General features: G+C 40.0%; 2 protein-coding genes across 4 annotated transcripts in view; one reads left to right on the forward strand and one right to left on the reverse strand.

Moving 5' to 3' along the window:
* DDIAS (DNA damage induced apoptosis suppressor) overlaps nucleotides 1-11,929 on the reverse strand; it is a 30,160-nt gene extending 18,231 nt beyond the window's left edge. The window contains exon 1 of one of the 3 annotated variants that reach the window (XM_072610714.1): nucleotides 11,454-11,929. The gene's annotated coding sequence lies outside the window, so the exon portion shown is untranslated. The remainder of the gene's footprint in view (nucleotides 1-11,453) is intronic. The other 2 variants (XM_072610712.1, XM_072610713.1) reach the window with 2 other exon arrangements.
* An 8,344-nt stretch (nucleotides 11,930-20,273) lies between these two features.
* The window catches only part of PRCP (prolylcarboxypeptidase), a 74,500-nt gene continuing 67,219 nt past the window's right edge, over nucleotides 20,274-27,554 (forward strand). Inside the window, exon 1 of the mRNA XM_072610716.1 lies at nucleotides 20,274-20,590. Coding sequence (XP_072466817.1) covers nucleotides 20,393-20,590 — 198 coding nt within the window. The 5' untranslated portion in view covers nucleotides 20,274-20,392. The remainder of the gene's footprint in view (nucleotides 20,591-27,554) is intronic.

Consider the following 27,554-nt stretch of genomic DNA (forward strand, 5'->3'; position numbering starts at 1 on the left):
TTGGTGGTCCTGTCATCCCCTTTTCTCCTTATAGGTTTAAAGCTGACTGTCTAATAAAACCACTTCATTTTATAGATTAGAAATCTGAGGCCTAGAGAGATTAAGGGATTTATCTAATACAATACAGGCATATAAGCAGGGGAAGCATTTGAACTTAGTTCCTCTGATTTCACCTCTAGTGCTTCTGCCCAAATGATTTTGTATATACTTAATGTGAGTAGAAGTCTGTCCCCAAGAGAATGTAAGGTCCTTGAAGGTAGGGAATGCTTTGCTTTTGTCTTTGTACCATAAGCACCTAGCTTGCAGCCGAGGTGATTAATAAATGCTTACTGATTTAACAGTTAGAAGAATTTAACCAGTCTTGTTTCTGATTCTCCATACTCTATAGAATGCATCCTTTTAAAAAACATTCATTTAGGATATTCCACTTCCCCTTCTCTTTGTAGTCCTTCCTCAATCTCTCCTTATACCTTTCCTTCTTCCTCAGGCAAATATCCTGACTCCTTTTCAAAAACTTTCCTCCTATTCACTAAGTTTTGTCATGAAACAAACAAACATAAAACTTCAGCAAACTGTTCCCTTCATTCAGATGAACAGCTTATATCTATTTAACTTTTCTTGGCATATTTTCTTTGGCTTATATTTTCTCTACATGTGGGCAGGGACTCTTGATTTAATATCATCATAAATCTCCTCATACTGTTATTACAAAGAGTGGACAGAATGATAACAGAATGTATAAAATCCTTGGCCACTAATTAAACAGCAGGACGTTTTTAAAATATGTGTAGGGATAGCAAGGTAGTGTACTAGAAAGAGCTCTGGGCCTGGCTGGAGTTAGACCCAAGTTCAAATCTGACTTCAGACACTGGCTGTGTGATACTGCAAATCACTTAATCTCTGTTTGCCTCAGCTTCTTCATCTGCAAAATGGGTATAATAATAGCTCCTTACCTCTCAGGATTGTTGTGAGGAACAAGTGAGATAATAACTGTAAAGTGCTTAGCACAGTACCTGGCACATAGCAAGCACTGCACAAATGTTGGTTATATGATGATGACGTGTTTCAACAGCTACTATGACTACTAATGTTTATATCGGGCTACCCTACACTCTGTGAAGCAATAATGCCACAGTTTTATTTCGATTTTAGTCACAAAGGAAACTTATGAGTTTTTCATCTAAGATCACAATACGCATGTTTTTATCAACAAATATTTATCTGCCTACTTAGGTTATGCAAACATCACTCTCTCTGGTGCCACTTGGGTACAAAGGATGAAAAAAGGGGTTTATAATCCACTTAGGGGTACAAAAGAAAATATGGAAAGGGCTAAGTAATATCAAAATGAGAATATCCAACAATTTGATCCCAATAACAGTGCTAAGCACCAGAAGAGCCCTCCTGGTCTGTACAGAGCATACAGAGACAGCCCCAACAGTTGAAAACAGGCGTGGAGAGAGACTTGGCTGCCCTCTAGTGGACAAAGTAAGTCATGGGATTTAGAGATGGAAGGAACATTAATCAACCCTCTTCATTTTGGATAAGGAATCTAAGGTGGAGGTGAAGTGACTTGCCTAGAGTCACATGGTTATTTAGTATTTGAAGAGAGATTTGAATTCAGGTCTGTCCTACTCCAAGTTTCCAGCACTGTCCACTACTCCATGTTGCTTCTCCAAGTCCTCGGATAAAGATGATTCTTAGAATGTTCAAGTTCACTTTTAGAAAATTAAATAAAGGATAATGGGACCAGAACTATAGAGCTGGAAGACTTCTGAGACCACTTCATATCACTTTTTTTATTTTACAGATGAGGAAACTGAGGCTCAGGGAGACTGGAACTTGCTCAAAGTCACATAAGCAGTAAAGTAAGCAGAGGCTGAACCTGAACCCAGGTCGGCCTGCAGCCTGTGCGCTTTCCACTATCCCCACCCCCTCCAATGCTGGAGGCAAAGCCAAGGTTCAAACCCAAGTCCTCGGACTTCAAATCTTGGGTTGTTCCCATTGTCAAACCCAGACTCCACTATCGAGTCCTTGAGTTGTTGGCTGAGATGCTGTTTTTTTAAAGCAGAATTTCTGAGGCCAGAAATATCAGATTATAGAGGTAGAGCACGATATAACCTTAAAGGCATGTGTGATTAACCACTGTTTGAGGAGATGGGCAGATTTCAGTCCCCACAGAGCTAATCATGGTTTGTTTCTATACAACCACACCCACCCTTCACCATTAGTCACACCACCTCTTCCACTCCAAGTATCCAACCTTCTGCTTTTAAGTTTGAAATCAGCCCTCAGTCCAGTTTTAATTAATTTAACCCCTAATGGGACAACCTATAGCTAGGGCTCTGAAGGTACCATTGGGAAATTCCATCTCTTTTCCCCAGCATACCCACTAAGGGAAAAAAATACTGATGGGGCACTTAATTGGAAAGTGAAGCACTTTCTAAACATGATTAAAAACCAGTTCAGATTTGTTTAACGTAAGAGCTATCCTCAGCACAAGTTTAGATCTATTAACATGTGAAATAGAGAATATGATTCAGTGGAGAATCACCACGACAGGTTTCACAGCAGGAGCATAAGTATAATACATATCTTGTTCCTTTAAGAAACTTATTCTAAAGTTTGAAAGATAAGTTTAGTACACATGAAACTGTTAGCAAAAAATGTAAGGCAATGATCAAGGGCTAACACCTGTTGGTACAGACTGAAATTTTCCATTCTGTATACTGTACAAGTGGATGAAACAAAAGAAAAAGTACTGGTCTTCAAGAAACCTGACTTCTAGTCCTGCCTCTGCTAATTCATTATGTGTAGCTCTCTTAAGTCCATTTTATGTCTCTGAACCTCAGTTTCCTCATCTGTTCCAAGGGGGGACTAGGCTAGCTTATCACTGTGTCCCTAACAGTCAACACAGCCATGATCTCTGAGATGTGAGGGAAGGGTAGGTTACCAATGCCTTCCTATCTGGTGTAGTTCATACCTTTCCATAAATCTTCCATAAATGATGAAGAGAAGCCTGGTTCCAATATCCTCTGCCCTAGTCAGACTACATTTGGTCTCCAGTCACGTCTGCAGTGATGCATTTTATAGCATTTTTGCCTATATTTATACAAAGTAGCCTATTTACAACCACTAAGCATTTCTCCATTGCCCTGTGGGTCACTGGTAATTTTGCTTTTTCAGAGACAGTAATGCTCCTTCTGTGTTTTGAAATTGTATAGAAGTACTGAGAGAAGACTGATGTTGAAAAGATGGGCTTTTGTTCAAGATAGCAGCTTGTGATTATCCAAAGTGTCATGTAATTCCTGAAATGCAATCAAACCCATCCTCCTATTTAGTTCTGGGTCCAGATCACTGTCCATATGTGCTTGTTTGCACAATATGTGCACTAATCTCTTTTAGATCTGAAATTCTATGATTCTGGTGCTCATGGATTGCAAAGACCATTTTCTTTAGTTGCCATGGACTGCTTCTGCTGTGAAACCTCTCCACTGAATCATATTCTCATTTCACATGTTAATAGATCTAAACTTGTGCTGAGGATAGCTCTTACATTAAATAAATCTGAACTGTTTTTTAATCATGTTTAGAGATTAGCTCCAAGGGCATGCACTGCCAACTAATTCCAGTTTTTGCAAAAAGTAGTCATAATAGAGCTGTTGACTCAAAAGAAAGTCCTTCTTAACTGACCTTGGGAGGCATCATCAAAAACAACACAGTAAATAGCACTACTAATTAAGTAAGATAATCTCCAAAGTCCCCTCCAGCCCTAAATCCTGTGATCCTATGATCCTACCCACGAAGCTCTGCCTACGTGCTCAATGCTAGTGTCAAGGCAACATGGCATAGCAGGCAGAATGCTGGATGGACATTAGGAAAATGTCCATTAGGGTTTGAATTCCCTCCAGCATTCATTAACTTTGTAACCACAGGTTGTTTGGGCCTCAGTTTTCTCAGAAAAATGGGTTTAATGAAGTTCAAGTGAATTAAGTAAAGAACTTCACAGATCTTACAAAAATATTTAAATATCAGCTAGTTTTATGTGGGTTTTGCCAACAGATACAGAGAAGACACCAAAGGAGGGTTAGTCTGTAAAACTTGGAAAATAATCCTTGTTCTACCAATTTCACATTGCTGAGAAGCTCAAATTAATCAACTAATAATTTATAGTCAACTACGTGCCAGGAAGAGGCAGCCAATTGGCACAGTGGGTAGGCCATTAGGCCTGGATTTAGAAGACTCATCTTCTCAAGTTTAATTCTGGCCTCTGACATTTAATAGCTGTGACCCTGAGCAAGTCACTTAACCATATTTGTCTCAGTTCCCTCACCTGTAAAATGAGCTGAAGAAGGAAATGACAAACTACTTCAGTATCTTTGCCAAGAAAACCCAAAATGGGGTCAACAAAGAGTTGGATGTGACTGAACAACAATAAATGTGCCAGGCACTGTGCTAAGTGCTGGGGATTCAAAAAGGGGTAAAAGGCAAGTACATGCCCTCAAGGACCTTACAATGTAATGGGAAAGAAATAGGAGATAATTAAGGAAGAGAAAGGCACTGGAATTAGGAGGGGCTGGAAAAGGCTTCCTGTAGCTGTTGGGTTTTTACTTGGTACCTAAAGGATGCCAAGAAAGTCAGTAATCAGAAGGGAGGAAGGCGAGCATTTCAGGAATGGAAGACAGAGAGTGCTTACAGTGGAGAGATGGCTATCTTGCTTGCAAAACAACCAGGAAGCCAGTGTCACTAAATCAAATAGTATGTGTTGGGGAGTAAAGTGGAAAAGCTGAAAAGGTAGGAGGGAGTTAGGGTGTACAGGTATTAAGGAAAGATTAATACTTCTGGTATGAGGGCTGATTTCTACCTTCAGTGCCCACTTGATTTACTCAACTCTCACCAGTTGCTAAAAGAAGCTGTAGCATATGCAGTGGCCACACCATGATAAACTATTTTGGCAGTTGGGATAAACCAGACTGAGGTTCTCAGACCTGTTGGTGAGTTAAGGGGGTGTATACACCAAGTATATGAAGACTTCTCCTTGTTGAATGGGTAGATGACAACAATTTGTTCCATGAAGGCAGCTAAAGAAGGTGCTGAGGAATGCTTAGAGCTTGGTTAGACATTGAAGATGCCAAGGTAACTGACTGCATCCAGACCCATCGCTAGTTGTCTTGACTTCTGTCTTGCCACTGGACTCTGATGAAGAGAATAAGGCTGATGACTTCAAGCAATTGCCTCACTAAAATCCAATTTATTTGTGAGTTGAAAGACCTCACCCATACCATTTTACTATTTTTCCCTCAAAGTCCTATGGCAACAGGCAAGTGATAAAGAAGCATGGGTGGATACACTAGGAGCAGTAGTTATAAACCTGCATACAGGCGGCTTAGGCCATAGTGTCATCTTCTCACTAGAGTGAAGCAGCAGAGATTCAGTAGCCTCCTGGGTTCCTGAGCAGCCTTTTTAAAGGACAGTACTGCTTACCTCCTGGTGTGAAGAAGGGGCTAGAAAAGGTGCCCTAAAGATTGTCTATTTCACCTAAATTAAGTGTGGCTGGGTTACCATGGCAGGCGGGGAGAATCTTACTTGTAGTAGAAAAACAAAAAAAATACACATATAAAGACTTCTGCAAAGATGCTTTCACTCACCATTAGTACCCATACTTATAGACAATATGGAATCCAGTAGACCAGAAAGACAACAGCTTTTGTTCTCTTGAGAAAACAAAGCAGGTATCACATTTAAATAACAACCCCGAGTGAAACAAGGCTGGCAAATGAAGGCCAGCTTACTAAAGTCAGAGCTAGATACATATTTTTCTGGAGTGGTTGCAGAAATGAGGAATGCTATGAAGCTAGCATAGGTTTCATGCTCAAAACTAATCTAATCAGCAAGCTTATTTGCCTCCCAAAAGGAGCGACAAGTTCAGGATAATGTGATTGCCACTTGCAGGAAAACACCATGCCTCAATTATCCGTGTATATGCTCCCACCACAACAAACCTTGATGAGGTCAAAGGAAAATTTTATAAAGATCTGAAGAATCCTCATCATCCAATATCCAGAAGGCAAGCTTGTAATTCTAGGTGAATTTTATGCCAGATTAGGGACAGATTATCAGACATGGAGAGTCCTTGGGCAGAATGGAGTCAAAAACAAAAACAGCAACAGTCACAATACTGAAGACTTGTGTATCTCATGATCATCTTATTGTCAACACTGCCTTCTGGTTACCTAAATGCAATAAAGCTTCTTGGAGGCACCCTCACAGCGAACACTGGCGTTTAACAGACTGTCACTGTAAGAAGAGACAGGATGTGAGAATGACAAAGACAATGCCTGGCACATGGTGCTTTGACTGATCATAGATTTATCCTCTCCAAGCTAAACATTCACATTCCACAAAAGCAGTTGCCTCAAGGCAAAAAGTCTAACAGAAGACAAAGTCAACAGATTAGAGCACTTCTCCCTCTTGAATAGTTTGTGGCTAACTTGGGGCCAACACATGGTTGGCAACAGTGGAGAGGAAACTGATTAGGCAGCTTTCAGAGATTTGGTGTACAGTACCACACTTACTCATCTGGACCAGACATCAAGACTAGTTTGATGAAAATGATGGGGAAATTCAGAAGCTGCTAAACAAAATAATGAGAAGTCCATAGGGTTTACAAGCAGGATAGTTCATCTGTCTCTAAGAAGGTTTTTACTCCATCAAAAGTAAAGTGCGAATAATAGATTTGCAGCTCTGTGTATGATCATCTTTTTTATTTTCTATTCAATTTTGTTATGGAAATGCTTGTTTTATTTCTTAAGTTCAGAATAAAATAAATACGAATTTAAAAACTTTTTTTTCAAAAAAAGTAAAACACAAGCAAAGTTTAGAGAGACGCAGGCTTCTATGCTCAGTAAGAAGGTAGATGAAATTCAGTTTTACTCTGATAGTAACAATCCAAAGTGCTTTTATGATGCCCTGAAGGCTATTTTTGAGCCACAGACTTCAACTATTCAGTGCTGATGGAGCCACATTGATCAGTGATAAGGAAATGATCCTGAGAGACAGACTGAACACTTCCATAGTGTTCTCAACATACAGGGATCAATCAGTGCTGAAGCGTTGACTGTTATACCTCAGGTTGAAGTCAATCCCTCTCTAGTTGAACTTCCAACTGAAGAAGAGGTTTTAAATGCCATGATGGCAAAGCACCTAATGCTAATTCTATTCCAGCTGAGATTTACAAGGCAGGAAGTCCACTGCTCATACAAAAGCCAACTAAAATTTTTCAGGTTATGTGGCAAGAGGAGGTTGTCCCTCAGGAGTTCAAGGATGCTTTCACTGTCCATTTTTATAAAGGAAAAGAAAATAGATTGTCCTGTGACAATCACAGGAGGCTCTCTCTTAGTTATGGCTGGCAAGATTCTTGCCAGAGTCTGCCTTCATAGGCTGATCCTTCACGTAGAAAATGGTCACCCATCCATGAGCCAGTGTGGCTTCAGAAAGGACCAAGGAATTGTCAATATGGTGTTTGCTGCCTGACAAATCCAGGAGAAATTCCAGGGACAGAAAAGAGGTCTGTGTACAGTGTTCACTGATTTGATGAAGGTCTTTGATACTGTCAATCATGAAGGCTTTGCGGAAGATATGGCAAAATATGACATCAGCAGTTGCCCAGAGAAGTTCATCAGTACTGTACTGGTCCATGACAACATGGCTCAGGGTTGTAGATAATGGACAGTGCTCTCATGCTTTCCCCATCTCCAACAGAGTAAAGTAGAGTGTGCTTGCTCCCAGGCTTTTTAGCATGATGTTTTTAGCAGTGTTGTCAGGCACCTCCAGTGTGGATGAGTGAATTATTTTAACTTGAAAACATTAGAAGTCAAGACTAAAGTGGAGGGAGAATTGGTGTGCAACTTTTTGTTCACAAATGATTGTGCATTCAATGCAGCCTCTGAAGTTGAGCTGCAACAGAGCATGGATCAATTCTTTGCCACTTGTGCTAATTTTGGCCTGACAATTAATACCAAGAAAACAGAGATTGTCCATCAGCCAGCACTACACCATCTATATGTAGAATCAATGTTTACAGTAAATAGAGAGATTTTGAATGCTGTGGATACCTCGGCATCAGGGATGCCTACATAGATGAGGTTGACACATACATTACCAGAGCTAGCTCAGTGTTTAGGAGGCTCTGAAGTAAAGTGTGGGAGAGAAGAGTAATTTAGACTGACTCTCAAACTGAAGGTCTATAGAGCCATTGTGCTGATCGCATTGTTGTACACCTATAAAACCTGAACAGTATACCAGCAACATGACAGGAAACTGAATTGCTTCCACTTGAATTGTATTAGGATAATTCTTCTGAGGATATGACTTGCAGTTGACTTTGAGTGAGGGAGGGCTGTGCAAGGTCACCAACCTCACTTTCTTCTCCTGAGCCATCTGGGTCCAGTGCTGATATTCATCAGGACGACTGGAAATGGCCCAAAAGTGAAGCAGTATAGAGGGAGAAGAGGCGAGGCCTAGGACAGAACCCTCAGAGACACCTATGATAAAATATCATGATGTGAAAGAGGATTCAGCAAAGAAGACAAAGAAGGAGCAGTCAGAGAGTAGGAAGAGAACCAGGAAGTAGTAGTATTCTGAGCTAATAGATGTGAATGTGCTTTAATATTATATACGTATGAGATAGTATCACTTCAGGACTGTTGAGACCAATGACATGACAGGTGATGTCTTGACTTGTGTGTGTAAAATGGATTTAAGTGAGACAGAGTTGCACAAAGTCATCAGCCTTACTTTCTCTTTCTGAGTCACTGAAGTCCAGTGGTAGGATAAAAGTCAACATGACTGATGATGGCCCAGCAGGGCGTGGATGATCTCAGCATCTTCAACGTCTAACCAAGCTCTAAGTGCTCCACAGCACCTGCTTCTGCCATCTTCATGGTGGCTGGAACAAATTGTTCTCACTCATCCATTCCACCAGGGGAAGTCTTCACATGCTTGGGGTAGACACCCCCCTAATTCATTAATGGGTTTGAAGCCTGTCACTTACCCTCAATCTGGAAAGAAGAGGCATGGGGTTATGAATAGATGAGGTAAATGTACCACATGCAGGAAGCAGCATTGAGGGCAATGGGAGAAAATAAGAGAGAAAGAAAGAATGGAGACTCAGGGGCTAGAGAAGAGAATCTCTTATGAATGAATGAACATCTATTAAGGGCTTCATATTTCTTAAGGGAAAACACTCTCCTAAGCCCTGGGGCTACAAAATATCCAAGACAGTCCTGCTCTCTAAAAGCCCACATTCTCATGTGTTGTTGGGTTTCAGCTCCAAGTCAGATGCAAAAATCCCTTAGGGTGCAGCAACAAAAACAGTTGAAGCCTCTTCTCTGATTTCATTTACACTGATAATTATGACTTGTAATAATGATGATGATAGCATTTATATGTTTCTTTAACATTTGAAAAATGCCTTTTACATTGTTATCCGATATTACATATACTGATAGCTGGCTTATAAAGTGTTTTACATCTGGTACATCATCTGATCTTTGACACAACCTTGAGATTATTATCCTCATTTTACAGATGAGGAAACAGGCTGAATGACTTGCACAGGATCACAAGGCTAATGAATATCTGATGTAGGATTTGAACTCAGGGCTTCTTCACTCTAGGTTCCACATATACCACTGAGCTAAACCTTGAAGCAAGTGTAGGAAGATTAAAGAAAAAAGAGAAGTGGATAGTGTTATGGAAAAGTGACTGCAATGGCATCATAGAAAGGGTGGGATTTAGGAGTGAAGTGGGTAAAAGGGCAGTTTGGGGGATGATGAAGGAGGGGCATGTAGAGATGATCTAAGTTAAAAAACAGGTTAAGAGAATGACAGGATCATGCTTGGGGTAGACACCCACCTAACTATTAATGGGTTTGAAGCCTGTCCCTTACCCTCAATCTGGTTTAGTCCATCTGCCAATATAGTTTACTGGGGGGTGGCTGCTGGGCATACTACAGCTTCTCGGAGCCACAGGTGAGAGCTGAGTGAATCAGGTGTGAACCAAAGGTGGATTAGTAACCCTGAAAAAGGCTTGGCAAGTCCTTGCATCAAAGGAGCTAGTTCTCCTGAACACTCTCTATACCTGGAAGTGGCCTCAGAAATAATCAGATTTTGAGTTAAGAACCCCAAGAGGTCTGTGGATAGATTTCAGGGTGTCCATGAATTTGGATGGGAAAAAATTACATCTTGATTTCAATATAATTTTTCTCTATTTCTATGCATGTAGATATTTTGAGAACAGGTGTTTCAGTAGACTCCCACACGCATCCATGACACAAAAATGGTTAAGAACCTCTGATCTAGTGCAACTTCCTAATTTTACATGAGAAAACTGAGTTCTAGAAAGTTTAAATGAGTTTTCTAATGTCACACTGGTGGTTGGTAGCAGAGGTGGATCCGAACTCTCAGCTAGCACACTAAACTCCTTTCTATCCTAGTTCTCATCGTGATGCATCCCACCATCATCTCCTACTGTTGGAAGTCGCTATTTTCTGTTAAAGTCCAATAGAGAATCTATCTCTTTCTCCTGCAGCTTTTCCTCATACTCACCCCTGGAAAAGCAACTGCCCCCTCTTCAAACTTCTCATAACACTATGCCTGAACCACTAGTGTTTCTTCTTCAAGGTATTTATATTAAATGTCTTTTCTTCCTTTTCCCAAACTGACAGCAGGGCTTTTCTAATACCGGAGTTAGGAAAGACCTTAAAAACAATTCCTTTACAAGTGAAAAACCTAAAACAAAGAGGAAAGTAACTTGTTCAACATCCTACACTTAGTAGGTCCTAATTCAATACTTTGAACTAAGTAGGCAATTGGCATTTTTGTCGAATTGCATTCAAAACTATTATAATAATCACGGCCCACATTTCTGTAAGCCTCAGCCACAGATTCTTCTTTTGTATGTTTTTTAAAAAATAACTTTTATATGTCTTATTTTTTACATCACCCTAGTTTTCCCCAGTATCTTTTCTCCTTCCGCCTGCAGAAAGCCACCTTATATCACACATAATTTATTTTCAAAGACAAAAAAAGAGGGGAAAATCAGCCCAAATGAGTTATACATCGGAAAAGGTGCTGTGTCTACCATCTGTGGACCTGCCACCTCCGCAAGAGGGTGTGTTGGGAGTGTTTTCTCAGATCTCCTCTTTTGAGACATAAGGCACCTTTTCTTAACCCGGGGTCCGTGAACTTTTTTTTGTTTTGCTGTTTTAATATGTTGATAACTAATTCAACCTAACTGATTTCCTTCGCGGCCCTATGGCTTTTCTGAGAAGAGGCCTATTGTTTTGATCAGACTCTCCAGGGGGTCTACGACACAAAACGCCCTCCAACAACGAAGCGGGGTAGCTGGCCAGGGCAAACATGACCCCCCTTTTACAGGACAACATAACTCACCTCGGCTCCACGGCTTGCTCAGAAGAAGGGCGTTTCAGGGTCGAGAGCGGGTCTCGCCTCTTCCCCCGGTAGCGTGAGGAATTTGGAGTTCAAACCCCAGCGCCGCAACTTACAGTCAATCAATCAATCTCTCCCGGGTCTGTTTTCCCCACTGTAAAATGAGGAGGCGGAGCTAGATGGCCCCTGAGGTCACTTCCGGCGGTCTCCTCTTAAAGAAGGGGAAACTGAGGCAGACAAAGGCCCAGGAAGACCATCGGCTCCTACGACTGAAGGGGAACCAACCGTCCGGGGCGGGGGCTTCAGCCCCTCCGGCCCTTCCAGCCAAGACGGCCAAGGGTGGATAAGGCCCAGGGCAAAAGCCAGGAACGTAACCCAACGAACCCAAACAAACACTCGCTTCGACTTCGGTTACCTTACTTCCTTAGTTCCTACCAATAGAATCTCCCGCCTGCCGCTTCTCCGGAAGTGACGAAAAAGGCTCCAGTTCCGCGGAACCAATCACAGCAAGGGGCAGCGGAAAGGTTTAGCAACGGAGCCTCGAGACCGGGGAGAACGAACCACTTCTGCCCACTCCAGAGGGGTGCCAGAATGGAATCTTCCTTCCCCCTCTCCCCTGGGGAAGCAGTGGTAGAACCCGTCTCCGTTCTGGAGCTGCGGGATTCGGACCCTGAAGGCTTACGGTAGACAGCGATTGAGACCTCTGTGGGGACTGCAGAGGGAGAGCATGGAAGGGGAAATGAGAGCAGGAATGAGAAAGGGGAGTACCTTGGAGCCCAGGAAAATGGAAAGAGGAGGCAGGAGGTTGTGAATACATATGTGCTATGCGGAGGAGGCAGCCTTGGGGGAAAGGGGAGAATAGAAGAGGGAAAGAGGACAGAGAGGAGAATCTCTTATGAAGGAATGAACGAACGAACGACCATCTGTTAAGGGAAAACACTCTCCTAGCCCTGGGGCTACAAAGTATCCAACACAGTCCTGCTGTCAGAGCCCCGGTTCTCACGAGTGCTGGGTTTCAGCTCCAAGTCAGACGCAGAAGTCCCTTAGGGGGCAGCAGCAAAAGGGGTTGAAACCTCCTCTCTGACGTCATTTACACTGATAATTAGGACTTGTAGTAATAATGATGGTGACGGCAGCGTTTGCATGTTTCCTTAAGGTTGGAAAATGCCTTTTACAACGTTATCTGATGTTACATACACTGATAGCTGGCTTGTAAAGTCTTCTACATCTGCTGTATCATCTGGTCTTTGGTGAGGTAGATGTGTTGTCCCCATTTTACAGAGGAGGATACAGGCTGAATGACTTGCGCAGGATCCCATGGCTAATGAGTATCTAACGTAGGATTGGAACTCAGGGCTTCTTCATTCACTCCAGGTTCAGCATATACCTTGTAGCAAGTGTAGGAAGATGAACGAAAAAAGAGAAGTGGATAGTGTCATGGAAAAGTGACTGCAGTGGCACCCTAGAAAGGGTGGGATTTAGAAGTGAGTTGGGCAAAAGGGCAGTTTTGGGGATCATGGAGGAGGGGAGGTGTAGAGATGATCTAAGTTAAAAACGGGTTAAGAGAACGACAGGATCAGTCAATCAATCCATACATTTGTAACTCTAGCGCCTAACATAAAACCTTCGCTGCTGTGCTAGGAAATGTAATAAATAGAAAATTTGTAAGAATAACAAATATAAAAGATATATAAAAATAATAGCATATATGAATGTTATTATAAATATATAAATAACAAATGTAAACTATAAAAATCAATATAAAATAGAAAAATGAAACTGACTGCTCTTGAGGTGCTTATATTTTGTGGTGACACATGTTAACAGATAAGTACCAGTTATGTACAAAATGAGTATATAATGATTTGAAGGAGAGTAATTGACAACTTGGGGGATCAAGAAAATCCTCCTGAAGGAGGTAGCATTTTGGGGCTGAACCTTTAAGGTAGCCAGGGGTTCAGTTGAAGTTGAGGTGTGATGGGACAGCATTCCTAGCATTCAGGGCAGCTTGTGCAAAGGTATGGAGGTGGAAATGGAATGCTGTGTTAGGAATAGCAAATTGGTCTATTGGATTGCAGTATAAAGAGTAATCATCCTGGAAAGAGGGTGGAGCCAGATTGTGATTTTACATGCCAAGTATTAGTTAGTATGTTATCCTAAAGCAAGGGCTCTGAAACAGGTATTCCTTGATTCATGAACTTGGATAGGGAAGAAATTACATCTTCCTTTTCAGTAACTGAAATTTAGCATTTCAGTTATTTAAAAACATTCTAAGTAGGGGTCCATGACACAAAAAAAGTTAAGAATTCCTGTCCTAAAGACTGGAGAGACACCAAACTTTTTGAGTAGGAAAGTGACTTGGTCAAAGCTGTGCCTTTAAAATATAGATTTGGCAGCTCTATGGAGGATATATTGGAGAGAGAATAGACTGGAGTAGATGAATTAAGAGGCTATTGCAATAGTCTGGGTAAGAGGTCTTTGACAGTCTGAACTAAGATGGTTTCGGTGTGAGTAGAGGAATAAGGGATAAGGAAATTAGGAGCAGGATGGGTATGGATTGTGTTTTTTTGAGCATAGTTCCAAATTGATTTCTCAAATAGTTGAATCAATGCATAGTTCCACCAACTGTACGTTAATGTGCCTATTTTCCCATAACTCTCCATCATTTATCATTTTCTTCTTTTGTCATCTTTGAAAAAAATGATGGGAATGAGGTGGAATCTCAGAGTAGCTTTAATTTGTATTTCTCTTATTTGGATTTGGAGCATTTTTTTCATATGGCCATTGATAGCTTGGATTTTTTTCTTTTGAAAACTGTCCATATCCTTCAACCATAAATCTATTAAGCAATGGCTCTTGTTCTTAGAAATATGAATCAGTTTCTTGTAGATCTTGGAAAGGAAGCTTTTATTAGAGAAATATCTTAAGCAAATTTAATAAAGGTAGAGTAAGGTAATACTTTGTATCAGTGAGCACCCCAACATATATAGGGGTGCCTGCTACCACAGATTCTTTCATCTACTTTTCTAAAAGGAAAGGCAACGTTTGAGGAGCTAACAATCACTTTAATCAAGCACAGGTATCAGAGAAAATAAAAATTTCAGAGAAATCAAAAATCAACAGACAGCGCTTCCAAACTGCCTGACAATTAACATACATATATCTTTACCAGAGAGGGAAGCACCAACATCTGGGTTGTCAAAGCTGGGGTTGGGGTGCTCTTTAGGGGCTTCCCAGAGTTTAGTCTGGCACACAAAGCTTCTTCCAAAAACTGAGCCCCAAAGTAAAACCTCACTTTTAGAGTATTTATACACTTTTCAGAGCCAGAGGGCATGACCCTCTAACCCAGTGCCTCAATAGAAAAAAACTTAAAAGGTACTTGGGACCCTCCCACAAAACAACTCCTCTAATCAAGCTTCCCTCAATGGGCAAGCCCAACAATGAGTGGGAAAGATCCTCCTTAATCATATTATTCAGAGGCATTATACTTCTTGGTATAAACAAAAACAGAAAAAAAGATCCTACTTTCCTTGCCCTTACATACTCCCAGCAAAATCAGTTTATGAAAAGTGACTCAAAAAACTGTTAACAAAGTGGGTCAGATTGGCCACCTTGGTGAAGCCAGTGACTCCAATGAGAAGGGAGGGGAGTGGGGGACTCTACTGATACACAAGAAAGGAGTCTTGGTAGTCAAGTGGCACGTTATAGTTGGCTACGCTAAGAAAAATGGGCTGGCATTCAGGTGAGATTAATCACTCCCCTCTGTGACAATTAAGGAATGTTAATTGTTTTATGGGACCCATCTGTATCTTGTAATCTTTACTAGGCAATCAAAACTATCATAGTTGATGTATTCTTGGAAGAGATAAGATGCCCCTTAATTTTACTGAGGGCTAAAACAAATAGATTTTCTGGAAATATTTCAGGGATTACAGGTATGAGAGATAACAACTCTTCTTTAAATAATAGTTTTAAAATAACTCAGAGGGAAAGCTAAATTCTTCAGCCCAACTCAGGAGTATAGCAAGGTGGCTTTAGGCAGATGCAGACTCAGTTATAAAATTAATACAGCATAAAATCAATTACATTGGAGAATCTATACAGTAGAAATCAATGCAATAGAAACTCAAGGTAATATTAATTTTTTGATCTTTTCAGAAACTTGCTGCAAAGATTTTTTCCAGTTATCTTTCATTTATAATTTTAACTATATTTATTTTGTTTATATAAAAATTTGTAAATTTTATATCATTAAAATTGTCCATTTTCTTTTCTGTGATCTTCTCTATCCCTTGTTTAGTTATGACTTTCCTTCTTAACCATCAGTCTGGAAGTTAATTTCTTTACTGCTCCTACAGTTTGCTTATGATGTCACTTTTTATACAGACATACCTCATTTTATTGTGCTTTGATTTATTGCACTTCTCAGATATTGCATTTTATTTATTTATTTTTACAAATTGAAGGTTTGTGGCAACCCTGCTTTAAACAAGTCTGTCAGTAACATTTTTCCAACAGCGTGTGCTCACTTTGTGTCTCTGTGTCACATTTAGGTAATTCTTGCAATATTTCAAACTTTTTCATTGTTGTTGTACCTGTCATGGTAATCTGTGATCTTTGATTTTATACCATTGTATTGTTTTGGGGTTCTTTGAACCTCATTCATATAAGAAAACAAACTTAATTGATAAACGTTGTGTATGTTTGTGTATGACTGATCCAGTGATCATTGTTCCCTGTCTCCCTCCTTCTCAGGCCGCCTTATTCCCTGAGACATAACAATACTGAAGAATATTACATAGATGTAGTTGATAAAGCAGCTTCTGAATCTGAAAGGATTGAATTAAGAAATTGCCATAGCCACTCCGGCCTTCAGTAACTACCACCTTGATCAGTTAACAGTCATCAACAATGAGGCAAAACCATCCACCGGCAAAAAGATTTTGATTTGCTGAAGGCTCGGATGATGTTTGGCATTTTTAGCAATAAAATATTTTAAAATTAAGGTATATACCTTGTTTTTTTTTTAAGACAATACTATTGCATACTCAGTAGACTACAATATAGTATAAATATGCCTTTTATATGCACTGGGCAGCCAAAAAATTTGTGTGAGTTACTTTTTTGAGATATTTGCTTTCTTGTAGTGGCCTGGAACTGAGCCTGCAATATCTCTGAGGTATTTAAGTCATGTCGCCATGTGGAGTTTGTCTTGACAAAGTGAGATTGTGACTATATATACGTGTAAAATTTCTGACTGGCAGCTTTCCTGTTTTCTTGACAGTTTTCCCCTCAATACTGAGTCCTTATTCTAATACCTGGCAGCTTTGGGTTTATCAAATACTGTGCTACTGTGTTCATTTGCTTTGGTATGTTGTATACTTAGTCTGGTTTACTGATTAATTTCTCTATTAGTTTTTAATCAGTACCAAATAATTTAATGATTACTGTTTTATATAGCATCAGATCTGGTAGTGATAGACCACTTTCTTTGCTACTTTTTTCCATCACTTCCCTTGAGATTTCCTGACTTTTTGTTACTCTGTAAGAATTTTGTTATTTTTATTTTTTTAGCTCCATAAAATAATCTCTTGGTAATTTAGTTTGTATGCCATTGAAAAAGTTAATTTACACAGTACTGTATTGTCATTTTTATTATATTGACTTTACCTACCTATGAGAAATTAATATTTCTCTAGTCATTTAGATCTGTCTTTATTTCTGCAGTGTTTTGTAGTTAGATTTATTTAGTTCCTGGCTGTGTCTTGATAGATTGCCTCCCAAAGGCATTTGGATTTAGCAATAAAGTGATCATTGGTGGCCTTAGAGAGAGCAGTTGTAGTTAAATGATAAAATTGGAAACCAGATTAGATGTGAATGGGAGATGAGATAGTACAGGCAACAAGCATAGAGAGCTTTTGTCAGAGTTTGGTTGTGAAATGGGAAAAAACGTTATAGAATATAGTTTGATGGTCAAATGAAGGTTATTTTTTAGGATGGGGGAGATCTAGGCATGTGAGGACCCAGTAGAGTTTGGCTAACAAATTTGTAGTAGACCTAGTTAGTTTTTGTGATATTTGGAGAAGTGGATGGTGGGAGCAATCCAGGCTTTGAGTTTAAAACTGGAGTAGCAGTGATAGGACAATTGGACAAGAGAATCAAGGGTCCAGGGTGGAGTAAAGTTGAACTGGTTAATTAAAAGGATGAGAGATTTTGAAGGAAGGAACATGAGACCAAGGCAGAAATTAATGCCTGAGAAAACAAGGAGGGCTGATAGTAAAAAATAGGCTATAGGTTGACGTGGAGGGGTGGAGTTTTGGGTGACATTAAAGACAAGGATGTAGGAGTGGTGTGAAGAAGTCATTCAGTCATTCAACAAGCATTTATTAATCATATTTTGTCAGTCAGGCACTGTGCTAGACACTGGGGATTCAGGTACAAAAAAATGAAAATTTCCATTTGAACTTAGATTCTAACTGGGGAGACAAGGATATAAGGATATACAATATAAATACAGTGAAATACAGTACAAGCATAAACAAAGTGAATAATAGGAAGAGTGAGGCTTGGGAATAATAGTAAAGAATAGTCTTTGGAGTGACGGAAAGTGATGGGAATAAGGATAAGAGAGAAGATGTGGGGCAGGGGTTCACATAAAGGAGGGGTGAGTGAAAATAGGATATGGTATGACAGTAAAGACCAGCATATGGAGGTGACATAAAATAGAGGTAAAGTTTGGGATGTGACATGGAGGGGTGGGGTTGGAGATGGCAATAAGGAAATGCATATGGGATAACAATAGAGAATAAATTATTGTTATTGTTATTCAGTCATATCCAACTCTTCATTGGACCATAGCAGGCCAGGGTCTTTTATCCTTCACTATCTCTTGAAATCTGTCTGAGCTTGTGTCTGTTGCTTCCATGACACCATCCATCTCATCCTCATCCATCTCCTTTTCCTTTTGCCTTCAATCTTTCTCAAAGTCAGGGTCTTTTTCGATGAGACCTATCTTCTCATCATGTGGCTGAAGTATATAAGCTTCAGCTTCTGTATTTGACCTTCTGGTGAATAGTCTGAATTAATTTCTTTAATTAATTTCTTGTCCCAGGGACTCTCAAAAGTCTTTTCTAGCATCACAGTTTGAAAGTGTCAATTCTATGGTGCTCAGCTTTTCTTATATTCCAACTCTCAAAGCCATATGTTGCTACTGGAAAAACCATAGCTTTGACTATACAGACCTTTGTCATTGAGATGACATCTCTGTTTTTTAGTATGCTGTCCAGATTTGCCGTAGCTTTCCTTCCAAGGAGCAAGTATCTTGATTTCATGGCTGAGATAACTGTTTGCAATGATCTTTGAGCCCAAGAATATAAAATCTGAAACTGCTTCCATTTCTTCTCCCTCTATTTGAGAGGAATTGATAGGACCAGTTGTCAAGATTTTAGTTAGTTTTTTTGAGATTAAGCTTCAAGCCAGCTTTTACACTTTCATCTTTTACCCTCATCAAGAGGCTTCTTAATTCTTCTTCACTTTCTGCTATCAGAATAGTATCATCTGCATATCTGAGATTGTTGATATTTCTCCTAGCAACCTTAATTCTATTTTTTGATTCATCCATCCTGGCATTTTGCATGACTTACTCTGCATATAAATTAAATAAATAGTGATAATATACAGCCTTATCATACTCCTTTTCCAAACAAACCAATCAATTGTTCCATGTTCTGTTTTATCTCTTGCTTCTTGGCCACAGATAGGTTCTTTAGGAGACAAGTAAGATGATCTGGTACTCCCATCTCTCTGAGGACTTGCCACATGTTGTTGTTGTCCACACAGTGAATTCAGGCTTTAGTGTGGTCAATGAAGCACAAGTAAATGTTTTTCGATTGTTTTCTTCATAATCCATTGAGTATTGGCAATTTGGTTTCTAGTTCCTCTGTCTCTCTGGCAACTGGCTTGTTCTTCTGGTAATTCTCAGTTCACATATTGCTGAAGCCTAGCTTGCAGATTTATAAACTTAACCTTGTGGATGTGTGAAATGAGCACAGTTGTTCAGTAATTTGCACATTCTTTGGCACTGCTATTCTCTAGAATTGGGACATAAACTGATCTTTTCCAATCCAATGGCCACTGTTGAGTTTTCCAAATTTGCTGGCATAATGAGTACAGGAGTTTAATAGTCAAATCTTTTAGGATTTTAAATAACTCAGCTGGAATTTCATCACTGCCACTAGCCTTATTGTAATAGGGGTAAGTTATGGGGGGGAATGGTGACACATAGGAAACAGGTATGTGTGGGCAGGTAACAGAAGGGGAAGGATGGTGTGTGGGGGAAGCCGAGAAGTGGTTGGGCATTCTCTCTCAATGGGGACCTGGTGGGTAGGGCTAAATCCTCTTTTCTGGCCTGATAAATAGGCCTTTTCCCTCCTCAGGAGTCCGGTGGATAGGGCTAAGCTATTTTTTGGTGCCTGGTGGGTAAGGCCCCTCTTTTATTTGGGGGCTCCATAGGCGGGGCTGTATCATCCTTGGGAGGCTGGTGGATAAGGCTAAGCTATTTTTTGGTGTCTGGTGGGTAGGGTCCCTCTCTTATTTGGGGGCTCCACAGGCGGGGCTGTATCATCCTTGGGAGGCTGGTGGATAGGGCTAAGCCATCTGTGAGTGCCTGGTGGGTAAGGCCCCTCTCTTATTTGGGGGCTCCATAGGCGGGGCTGTATCATCCTTGGGAGGCTGGTGGTTGGGGCTAAGTCTGCTCTTGCTGCCTGGTGGGCGGGGTTACTCCCTTCCTTAGGGCCTGGTGGGCGGTGAATGGGCGGGGATACTCCTTCCCTCTGGCGAGGATTGGTTCCTGGCTGGGCCGGGGCGGAGCGACAGGAAGTGCTGCTCTGTATCCCTGCTGTGGCTCTGGCTCTCGGTGCCGATCCCCTCTCGTGTCGGGAGCCATGGGCCGCCGGGCCTCCTTCTCCGCTGCCGCTGCTTCAGCTTTGCTCCTCCTCGCGGTGGGCCCGATCCTGCCGGGCCCCGTGGCCGCTGCCCCCCACCTGCCTCGGGCCGCGCGCACCCTCCGGCTGTCCAGCTTGCCCAGCCGTGCCCCGGACCCCGAGGGGCTCAGTTACAAGACCTACTACCTGGTCCAGCAGGTGAGTGCTGATGGGAGGGAGAGCGGTCCTCCGAGGAAGCCTCCTCCGGCGACCCTCCCCTGTGACCCCAGATCCTAGCTTGGAAGCTCGCTGGCTCTGCGTGCCCACCCCTCGGAGGGTACCCCAAACCAGTGCTCCATCGGGAAGGGGTTCCAGTCCTCCTGAATATCTGGTCACTGCACCCGATGGCTCTGGAGGAGCAGTGAGGCTGGTGACCTGCACAGCCCTCCCTCCTCAAAACAAAGTCAAGTGCAAGTCATGTCATTATATCTCTGATGTCCTGGTCCTCTTCCAGAATGAAGGACCACACACAACAAAGGGGACTGCCCCACTGCGCCCCAAAGCCAGCCCACAACCCTGGCGCGAACCGGGGGTGTGGAACCTCATTCTTAGTCCAAGGCACCCCTCTCCCTGCATCCCCCCTAGATTTCTTTTCTTTTTTCCTCTGGTCAACCTTTAACACTTGCATCTTCCCCTCTAACAGCCTCCTAGCCCATCTCCCTACCCCTCATTCTGGGGGTTTGAAATTTCTTCCTTAGTCGTACCTTTTTCTTCCATTATTCCTCCGTCCCCTGTTTCCTATCCTTTTATACCATCTTTAAATGCCTTAACCTCCTCAGCCTAACTTAATAGCATTTCCAGGCAGATGTGAGGTCTAAAACTCTTCCTTAGTCTTAGAGAGCCCTCTGACTTCCTTCTTCTCTCCCCTCACCAAAGTTTTTAGTAGTCTCAAAGAGATCTTTCTCATCCTTCTGAATTTCCTCCCCCCCTGTAATTGGCTTATAACACTTGAACTTCCCTCTTCTAGCTTAACTCCTTTCCTTCGTGAGGTCCACTAGTTTGAAATATGTACCTTAGTTGAATAAATCCTTTTTCTTCCATTATCTCCCCAATTCCTTTCCTTTTTACATGCTTAAAATGACTGCAGAACTCTCCGAGCCTAACTACCTAACATTTCCAAGAAGATATGTCTGAAACTCCTTTCTTAATACAAGAAATACTTGGAACACCATCCTCTCCAAGGTTATCCTGCCAGATTTCTTTTCTTTCCTTTTTTTCTTCCTCCAATCAGTTTATAACAGTGCACCTCCATCTTCCAGAATTCATTTCCCTAACTGTAGCACCAGAGGTCTGAAATTCCTTATCCTGTTGTGTTTCATTTGTTTTGGTCATGTCCAACTCTTTGTGGGCTCATTACTTGGCAAAGATACTAGGGTGGTTTGCCATTTCCTTCTCCAGCTCATTGTGCAGATGAGTAACTGAGGCAAACAGAGTTATGTGACTTGCCCAGGGTCACAAGAATCTGAGGCCAGATTTGAATTTAGGAGTCTTCAGGCCTAGCACTCTATCCTCTGTACCACCCAGCTAATCTCCTTATCCCCCTTTCCTTTTTCAGTCCTTTCCTTTTTAGTAGCTAAAAATGCCCCAAACTCTCCCAGCTTAATTCTTCTTCCCACACAGGCATTTTCAGACATATGTAAGTCTGAAACTCTTTCCTCAATCTGAGGGATCTAATTCCATCTTCCCCATCAAATTTGAAACTTCTTTTGTTAGTTAAAGAGATCCCTCTAATTTCCCTCTTTTCTGTTCCTCTCCTTTAAAATATCAGCACCACCCTGCCAGTGGTATCAAACTCAAGTAGAAATGGATCCCTGGAGGTGACATACTGACATAGAAAACCACAACTTAACATTATCCATTACAAATTCAAATGCAGTAATGTCTTTTAATTTATTTTGTTAAACATTTCCCATCACATTTTAATCTGATTTTGACTAACAAGTTTTGTAGAAGGCTTGTGCCTTGGGGCTTTGAGTCTGACATATCTCTCTGTTGTAATCTAACTCATTTTTTTCTACCTGTAGCTCAAGGGGTTCACCACCCTTTCCTTAGTCCAAGAGCCCTCTTTTCCTCCATCTCCAAACTTCATTACAAATTCTTTCCAAATAGCTAAAGAAATCCAGTGTGGAGTTTGTTAGGGTTGTTTATGGATGTAAGAGGCTTTGAATACAGATTTCTCCTATGAAATTTGAACTTCGAGTTTTAAGATAGACTTGAATGCATTTTATGTTTAGCTTAGCTACAGAGTGAGGCATTTCTTGGCAGATTTTGGCTTTGAAGATATTGTGTGGAAACATGTAAGATTTCTCCCTTGGAGGAACGATAGGGATAAAAAAAGGCAAAGCTTCATGGTTTTTGTTTAGTCATGTCCAACTCTTAGCTGTCAGCCCCACTTGGGGTTTTCTTAACAAAGACTGGAGTGGTTTGCCATTTCCATCTCCAGTAAAGCTTCATTACTCACCTGAATTTGGCCTACTATTCTGTAGTTTAGAGTTGAAGGGAGTGACTTTCTAGTCTAGGGGTTTTTCTTGAATCATTTTAGCATATTGGAAAGAACTAGGAATTAGGAGATCTGAGTTTGAGTTCCAGACTTAACACTAATTTGTGTCTTTGGTTAAATTATTTCCCTTCTCCTGGCTTTCATTTGTGAATTGTTGGATTTGGACTAGATCATTTTTGAGGGAGCACACAGTTCTAACAATCTGTGATTTCAGTTGGAGGCATGTTTTTGAGGAAATAAGAGAGAAAGTAGGGAAACTAGATTCTTCCACTAATTCACTCTGTGACCTTAGGCAAGTAGCATAACTTCTCTAGGCCTTAACTTTTTCATCTTTAAATTGAGCAGCAGCCAGGACCAGATAATGTCTACAGTCCCTTCCAGGTCTATTGTCTGATGAGTTAATGTGATTTAAATGTCAGAAAATGGTTATTTCTGATGAAGAGAAATGGCTAAGACAAGAAAAGAAGGTAAAAGGGGAAGTACAAAGCAAGTCAAAGAATTGTGAAGTTTTGCTTTTTTATTTTTATTTTTTGACTGGTCTTGTGATTTCACACATGTGGATGTGGTTAACTGTCCAAAAAGTCCCTACAATGATCTAGGTTAGTAACTTCTGTAAATTAGAGAGTTGTCCAAAGCAACTTTTGTATTAGCCTCTCTCATACTAGTTATAAATGGCCAATGGGTGAAGTAGCCAAGACATGTATCAGATAAGTCCTTATTCAATTTGTGTTTTGCTCATGGGTTTATATTGGCAAGATATTAAATCTTTCAGAACACAAAACAATAACTAATGACATTAGTAACAAATTAAAATTGTTGTAAGCAATCTTTCCTCACCTGCCAGACCATTTTGATTTTTACAAGTGGTTGTTTTTTGGAGAAAATAATCCATACATTTCTTGTATTTGTTACAGTATTAGTATCTGAATCACAGATTTTCTTCTTGTTGTTATTCAGTGTGCAGATTTTCAAACAAATGTTACTTATATCATTTTTTTCTTTAAAACATTATGCCTTCTAGAAAGAAACATAAAACTAAGTACATCATGAGGGTATTAATATCAGTGATTTTAAATTTTTATATAAGTGATCCCTATATGTTATTTCAAAATGTTTAAGAATCAATAGCTAAAAGGGAATTGTCACTTTTTTTTTTAGGCAATCAGGGTTAAATGACTTGCCTAGGGTCGTACAGCTAGTGTCACATTAAGTGCCTACTGTGTGCCAAGGCACTGAGCTAGAGGAGGGAGGACGAGCATTTTTGATCTGGGTGGAGGCAGCCTATGCAAAGGCTTGGGGATGTATAGGCAACAGCAAGTTGGTCAGTTTGACTGGAATGTAGAATATGTGAGGAGAAATAATATACGTGAGAGATCACAGTAAACTGTGTACTTGGTTTAGAAAGGTAAGTTGAAGCAAGATTGTGAATGGTTTTAAATGCTAACATGTGGTTTTGTGATTTATCTTCAGGGTGATAGGGAACTACTGAAGTTCTTTGAGCAGAGGAATGATTTAATAATACCAGTCTTTTAATAATTTCAATTTGACAGCTATCTGATGAATGAATTGGAGCAGGGAGAGGAAGTACTACAGTTTATAAAACTATAGATTGTTTGTCATACATTTTCCAGTAAATGGGAACTATGCCTCGGACCCCAGCTAGGATGTTAACTTGATTTTCTGAGGTCAGGATGGATCTTTGAATCTGGTTGGTCTGTGTGGCCAAGGGCCAGTGCAGGTGAGAGATCTGTTGTCTGAGCCTTCTCTGTTTATAAAATGGTTGATTCACTCGCCTTCCTTTTTGGTTTGTATTTGTATCTCTTTTACTACTGACAAGTATTTGCAAAAAAGAATAACATATGTGTGCAAAGGTGAGAAAGGGTGAGGATGGAGAGAAATATATGGGAAAATATGCTTCAGGAAAAAGAAGTGAGAGAGACCAATGACTTTTAAGTTTTACGTGAACACTTTCTTTGAAAAAAAAAAGTGATAGGCCCACCACTACTAAATGACATCACACAGAATGAAATGGATTGTATTTTAGCAGACAGGAAATGACATTATTATTGATATAGGAGATACTCCTGATTTGACTTTCTGTGCACAGTCAGACCATTGACTCCTCAGAGTCAAGATCAGAATTTGTAATAAACAAGAAGAATGTAATGAGAAAAAGATGTGCAACATCATAAATAAGATTTAACTCAATTATTTAAATAAACTATTGATCTCAGATATAGAAAGTGGACAAAAGAAATGAAAAAGATACCAATACTGATTATAATAATTTCATACAAAGTTAAATGGAAATTTTTGTTCCTCTACAACAAAGAGACCAAAAGAGCCCAGAAAGTGCCTTAGTCAGCTGACATTTGACTTACTTGCCAAAAGGAAAGAGATGATTGCCAAGGCCATTCTGGGTTGAGGAAATTGAGGGGATTAGGCAGTAATTGGTTAATTGTGGGAATGAAGTGAACCACACTAGCTCTATCTTGTGACTCAACTCTGGAGCTAGCTCAGTTCCCTTTCTGTTCAGTTATGGGCCTAGTCCAAATTCTGTCTTGTGAGAAAATTTTATTCAATTGTGGGACTTGGGAGAAAACCTTATTGCACTGTTTGAACCTAGCCCCTCTTGTCTGGGAAACTCAACAACTTTTCCCTGCTGTTGAGAGACGCTTAACCAAGGACCAAGGTTATGTTAATCAGAAACTCAGATTCAAAGATTGATGCAAGGAGTTTTTTCACAATCATATACATCTCAAGCAACTCATATTTCTTATCTGAAAACTGGCCCATATTGATCAATCAGTCTTTGTTTCCATGTTCCTTTTGATTGTTCATAGACACTTGGGGGAATGATTTCAAGGAGTTGTACCTATTCACTTTTCCCTCTCCCAACTTGGAAAGTCCCTAATTTTTCTTCCAATTAGAAACCAGATTACCTAATGTTATGCTGTTTCCTTTTAATTAATTGATCTTATTTGACTGATTATTTTTAGTGTATAAAAGGAATTGGTCCCAATTTGTTGGGCAATTGGCCATGCATTGCTTAATAAATCAATATATTGAGAAGATCAAACCTTTATTCTCCTCAGTCATTTCATTTTTTGCCTGTCACAGGGTTAGAAAATAGACTTGCCTGTAAAGTCCTTCAAAGATGATTGATGGATGTTTATGAGTAGAATTGTCTCATCAAGCAGAGAGAAGCCTTGGAGGGTACATGTTTATTTAAAGAAAGCTTGATAAGCTAAATATACCTATTTGCCACATGCTCCTGTTTGTGGTCCTCTTTCCATTTTCATCCTTGAAATGGGTGTGGATTATCTTAAAAGAGCTTTGCAGATTGTGTTTTAAGATGATCATAAAAATGTCAAGGTATTTGCCATAACTTTTTTTATGATGTTGGGGGAAATGGTGGAAGGCTTTGAACCTTGCATGGATCCTTGCAGCAAATTTTGGGGAGGATGTGGACAAGTGTTGCACAGGATGGTAAGGTTTTGATAGGTTGTGATCTGCTTTATTGTAGGGAACTCTCAAACTGATATTACAGATCCATTTGAGTATTTAAATATTGTGCTAAAAGTTTTTCCTGAGTATTTAAGTACTTGTGATTTTTGTTGTTTTGTTATTAATATGGCCTGTATCTCTGGTATATATTCAGCCCAGTTGTAGGGTATGATCTTTTTAATGTGTTTCTATAGCCTCTTTAAAAATATTTTATTCAGTATTTTTGCACTTTGATATTCTTTAGATATATAGTTTTCTTTCTCTGCTTTGGCTCTCCTTGGTACAAATATCAAGACCATATTTGTATTATGAAAAGAATTGGGTAGGATCCCTTCTTTTTCTGTTTTTACCAAGTTTTATATTATTTTTGGATATGTTTGATAGAATTTACTTGTAAATCCATCTGGTCTTGGGTTGTTTTCTCCCCTTTGAAAGTTCATTTTGGTCTTGTTCTATTTCTTTTTCTTAGATTGGACTATTAAAATTTTTTTATTTCTTGCTGTGTTCTGAGTATTTTATATTTTTATTCCAGTTCTGATTCATTCTGACTGTGTGACCCTGGGCAAATCATTAAATTTTTCACCATATTAGGCAAATATCTAAAACTTTAAATTGCAAGGAAGGTGCTAACTTGCAGTGGTAGAAAATGTTTTTCATTGGGAGCTTCCTACACCAATGAAATCACAGATCCAGTCCCTGTCTCTGTGTTTGTCTCTATCCCTTTATATTTTTGTAAACATTCATCCATATTTCTGTTTTGTTGGCATAGAACTGGGCAAAATAATTTATTTTTAAAAAAAAATTATTTATTTTTACTTTTCAGCATTCACTTCCATAAGTTTTAAATTTTCTTCCCCTTCCTTCCCCCTCCCTTCTCAAGGTAGCATACAGTATGATATGGCTCTACAAATACATTCTTATTAAACAGATTTTCACATTATTCATGTTGCTTAGAAGAATTATAATGAATTGGAGAGACCATGTGAAAGAAAGAAAACAAAACAAAACAAAAAAAGAAAATAGTCTCCTTCACTCTGCGTTCTGACTCCATAGTTCTTTCTCTGGATGTGGATGGCATTCACCATCCTTTGGAATGAGTCCTTTGGAATTGTTTTA

This window comes from Notamacropus eugenii, chromosome 5, assembly GCF_028372415.1.
Source record: "Notamacropus eugenii isolate mMacEug1 chromosome 5, mMacEug1.pri_v2, whole genome shotgun sequence".
In the NCBI taxonomy this organism is placed as follows: Eukaryota; Metazoa; Chordata; class Mammalia; order Diprotodontia; family Macropodidae; genus Notamacropus; species Notamacropus eugenii.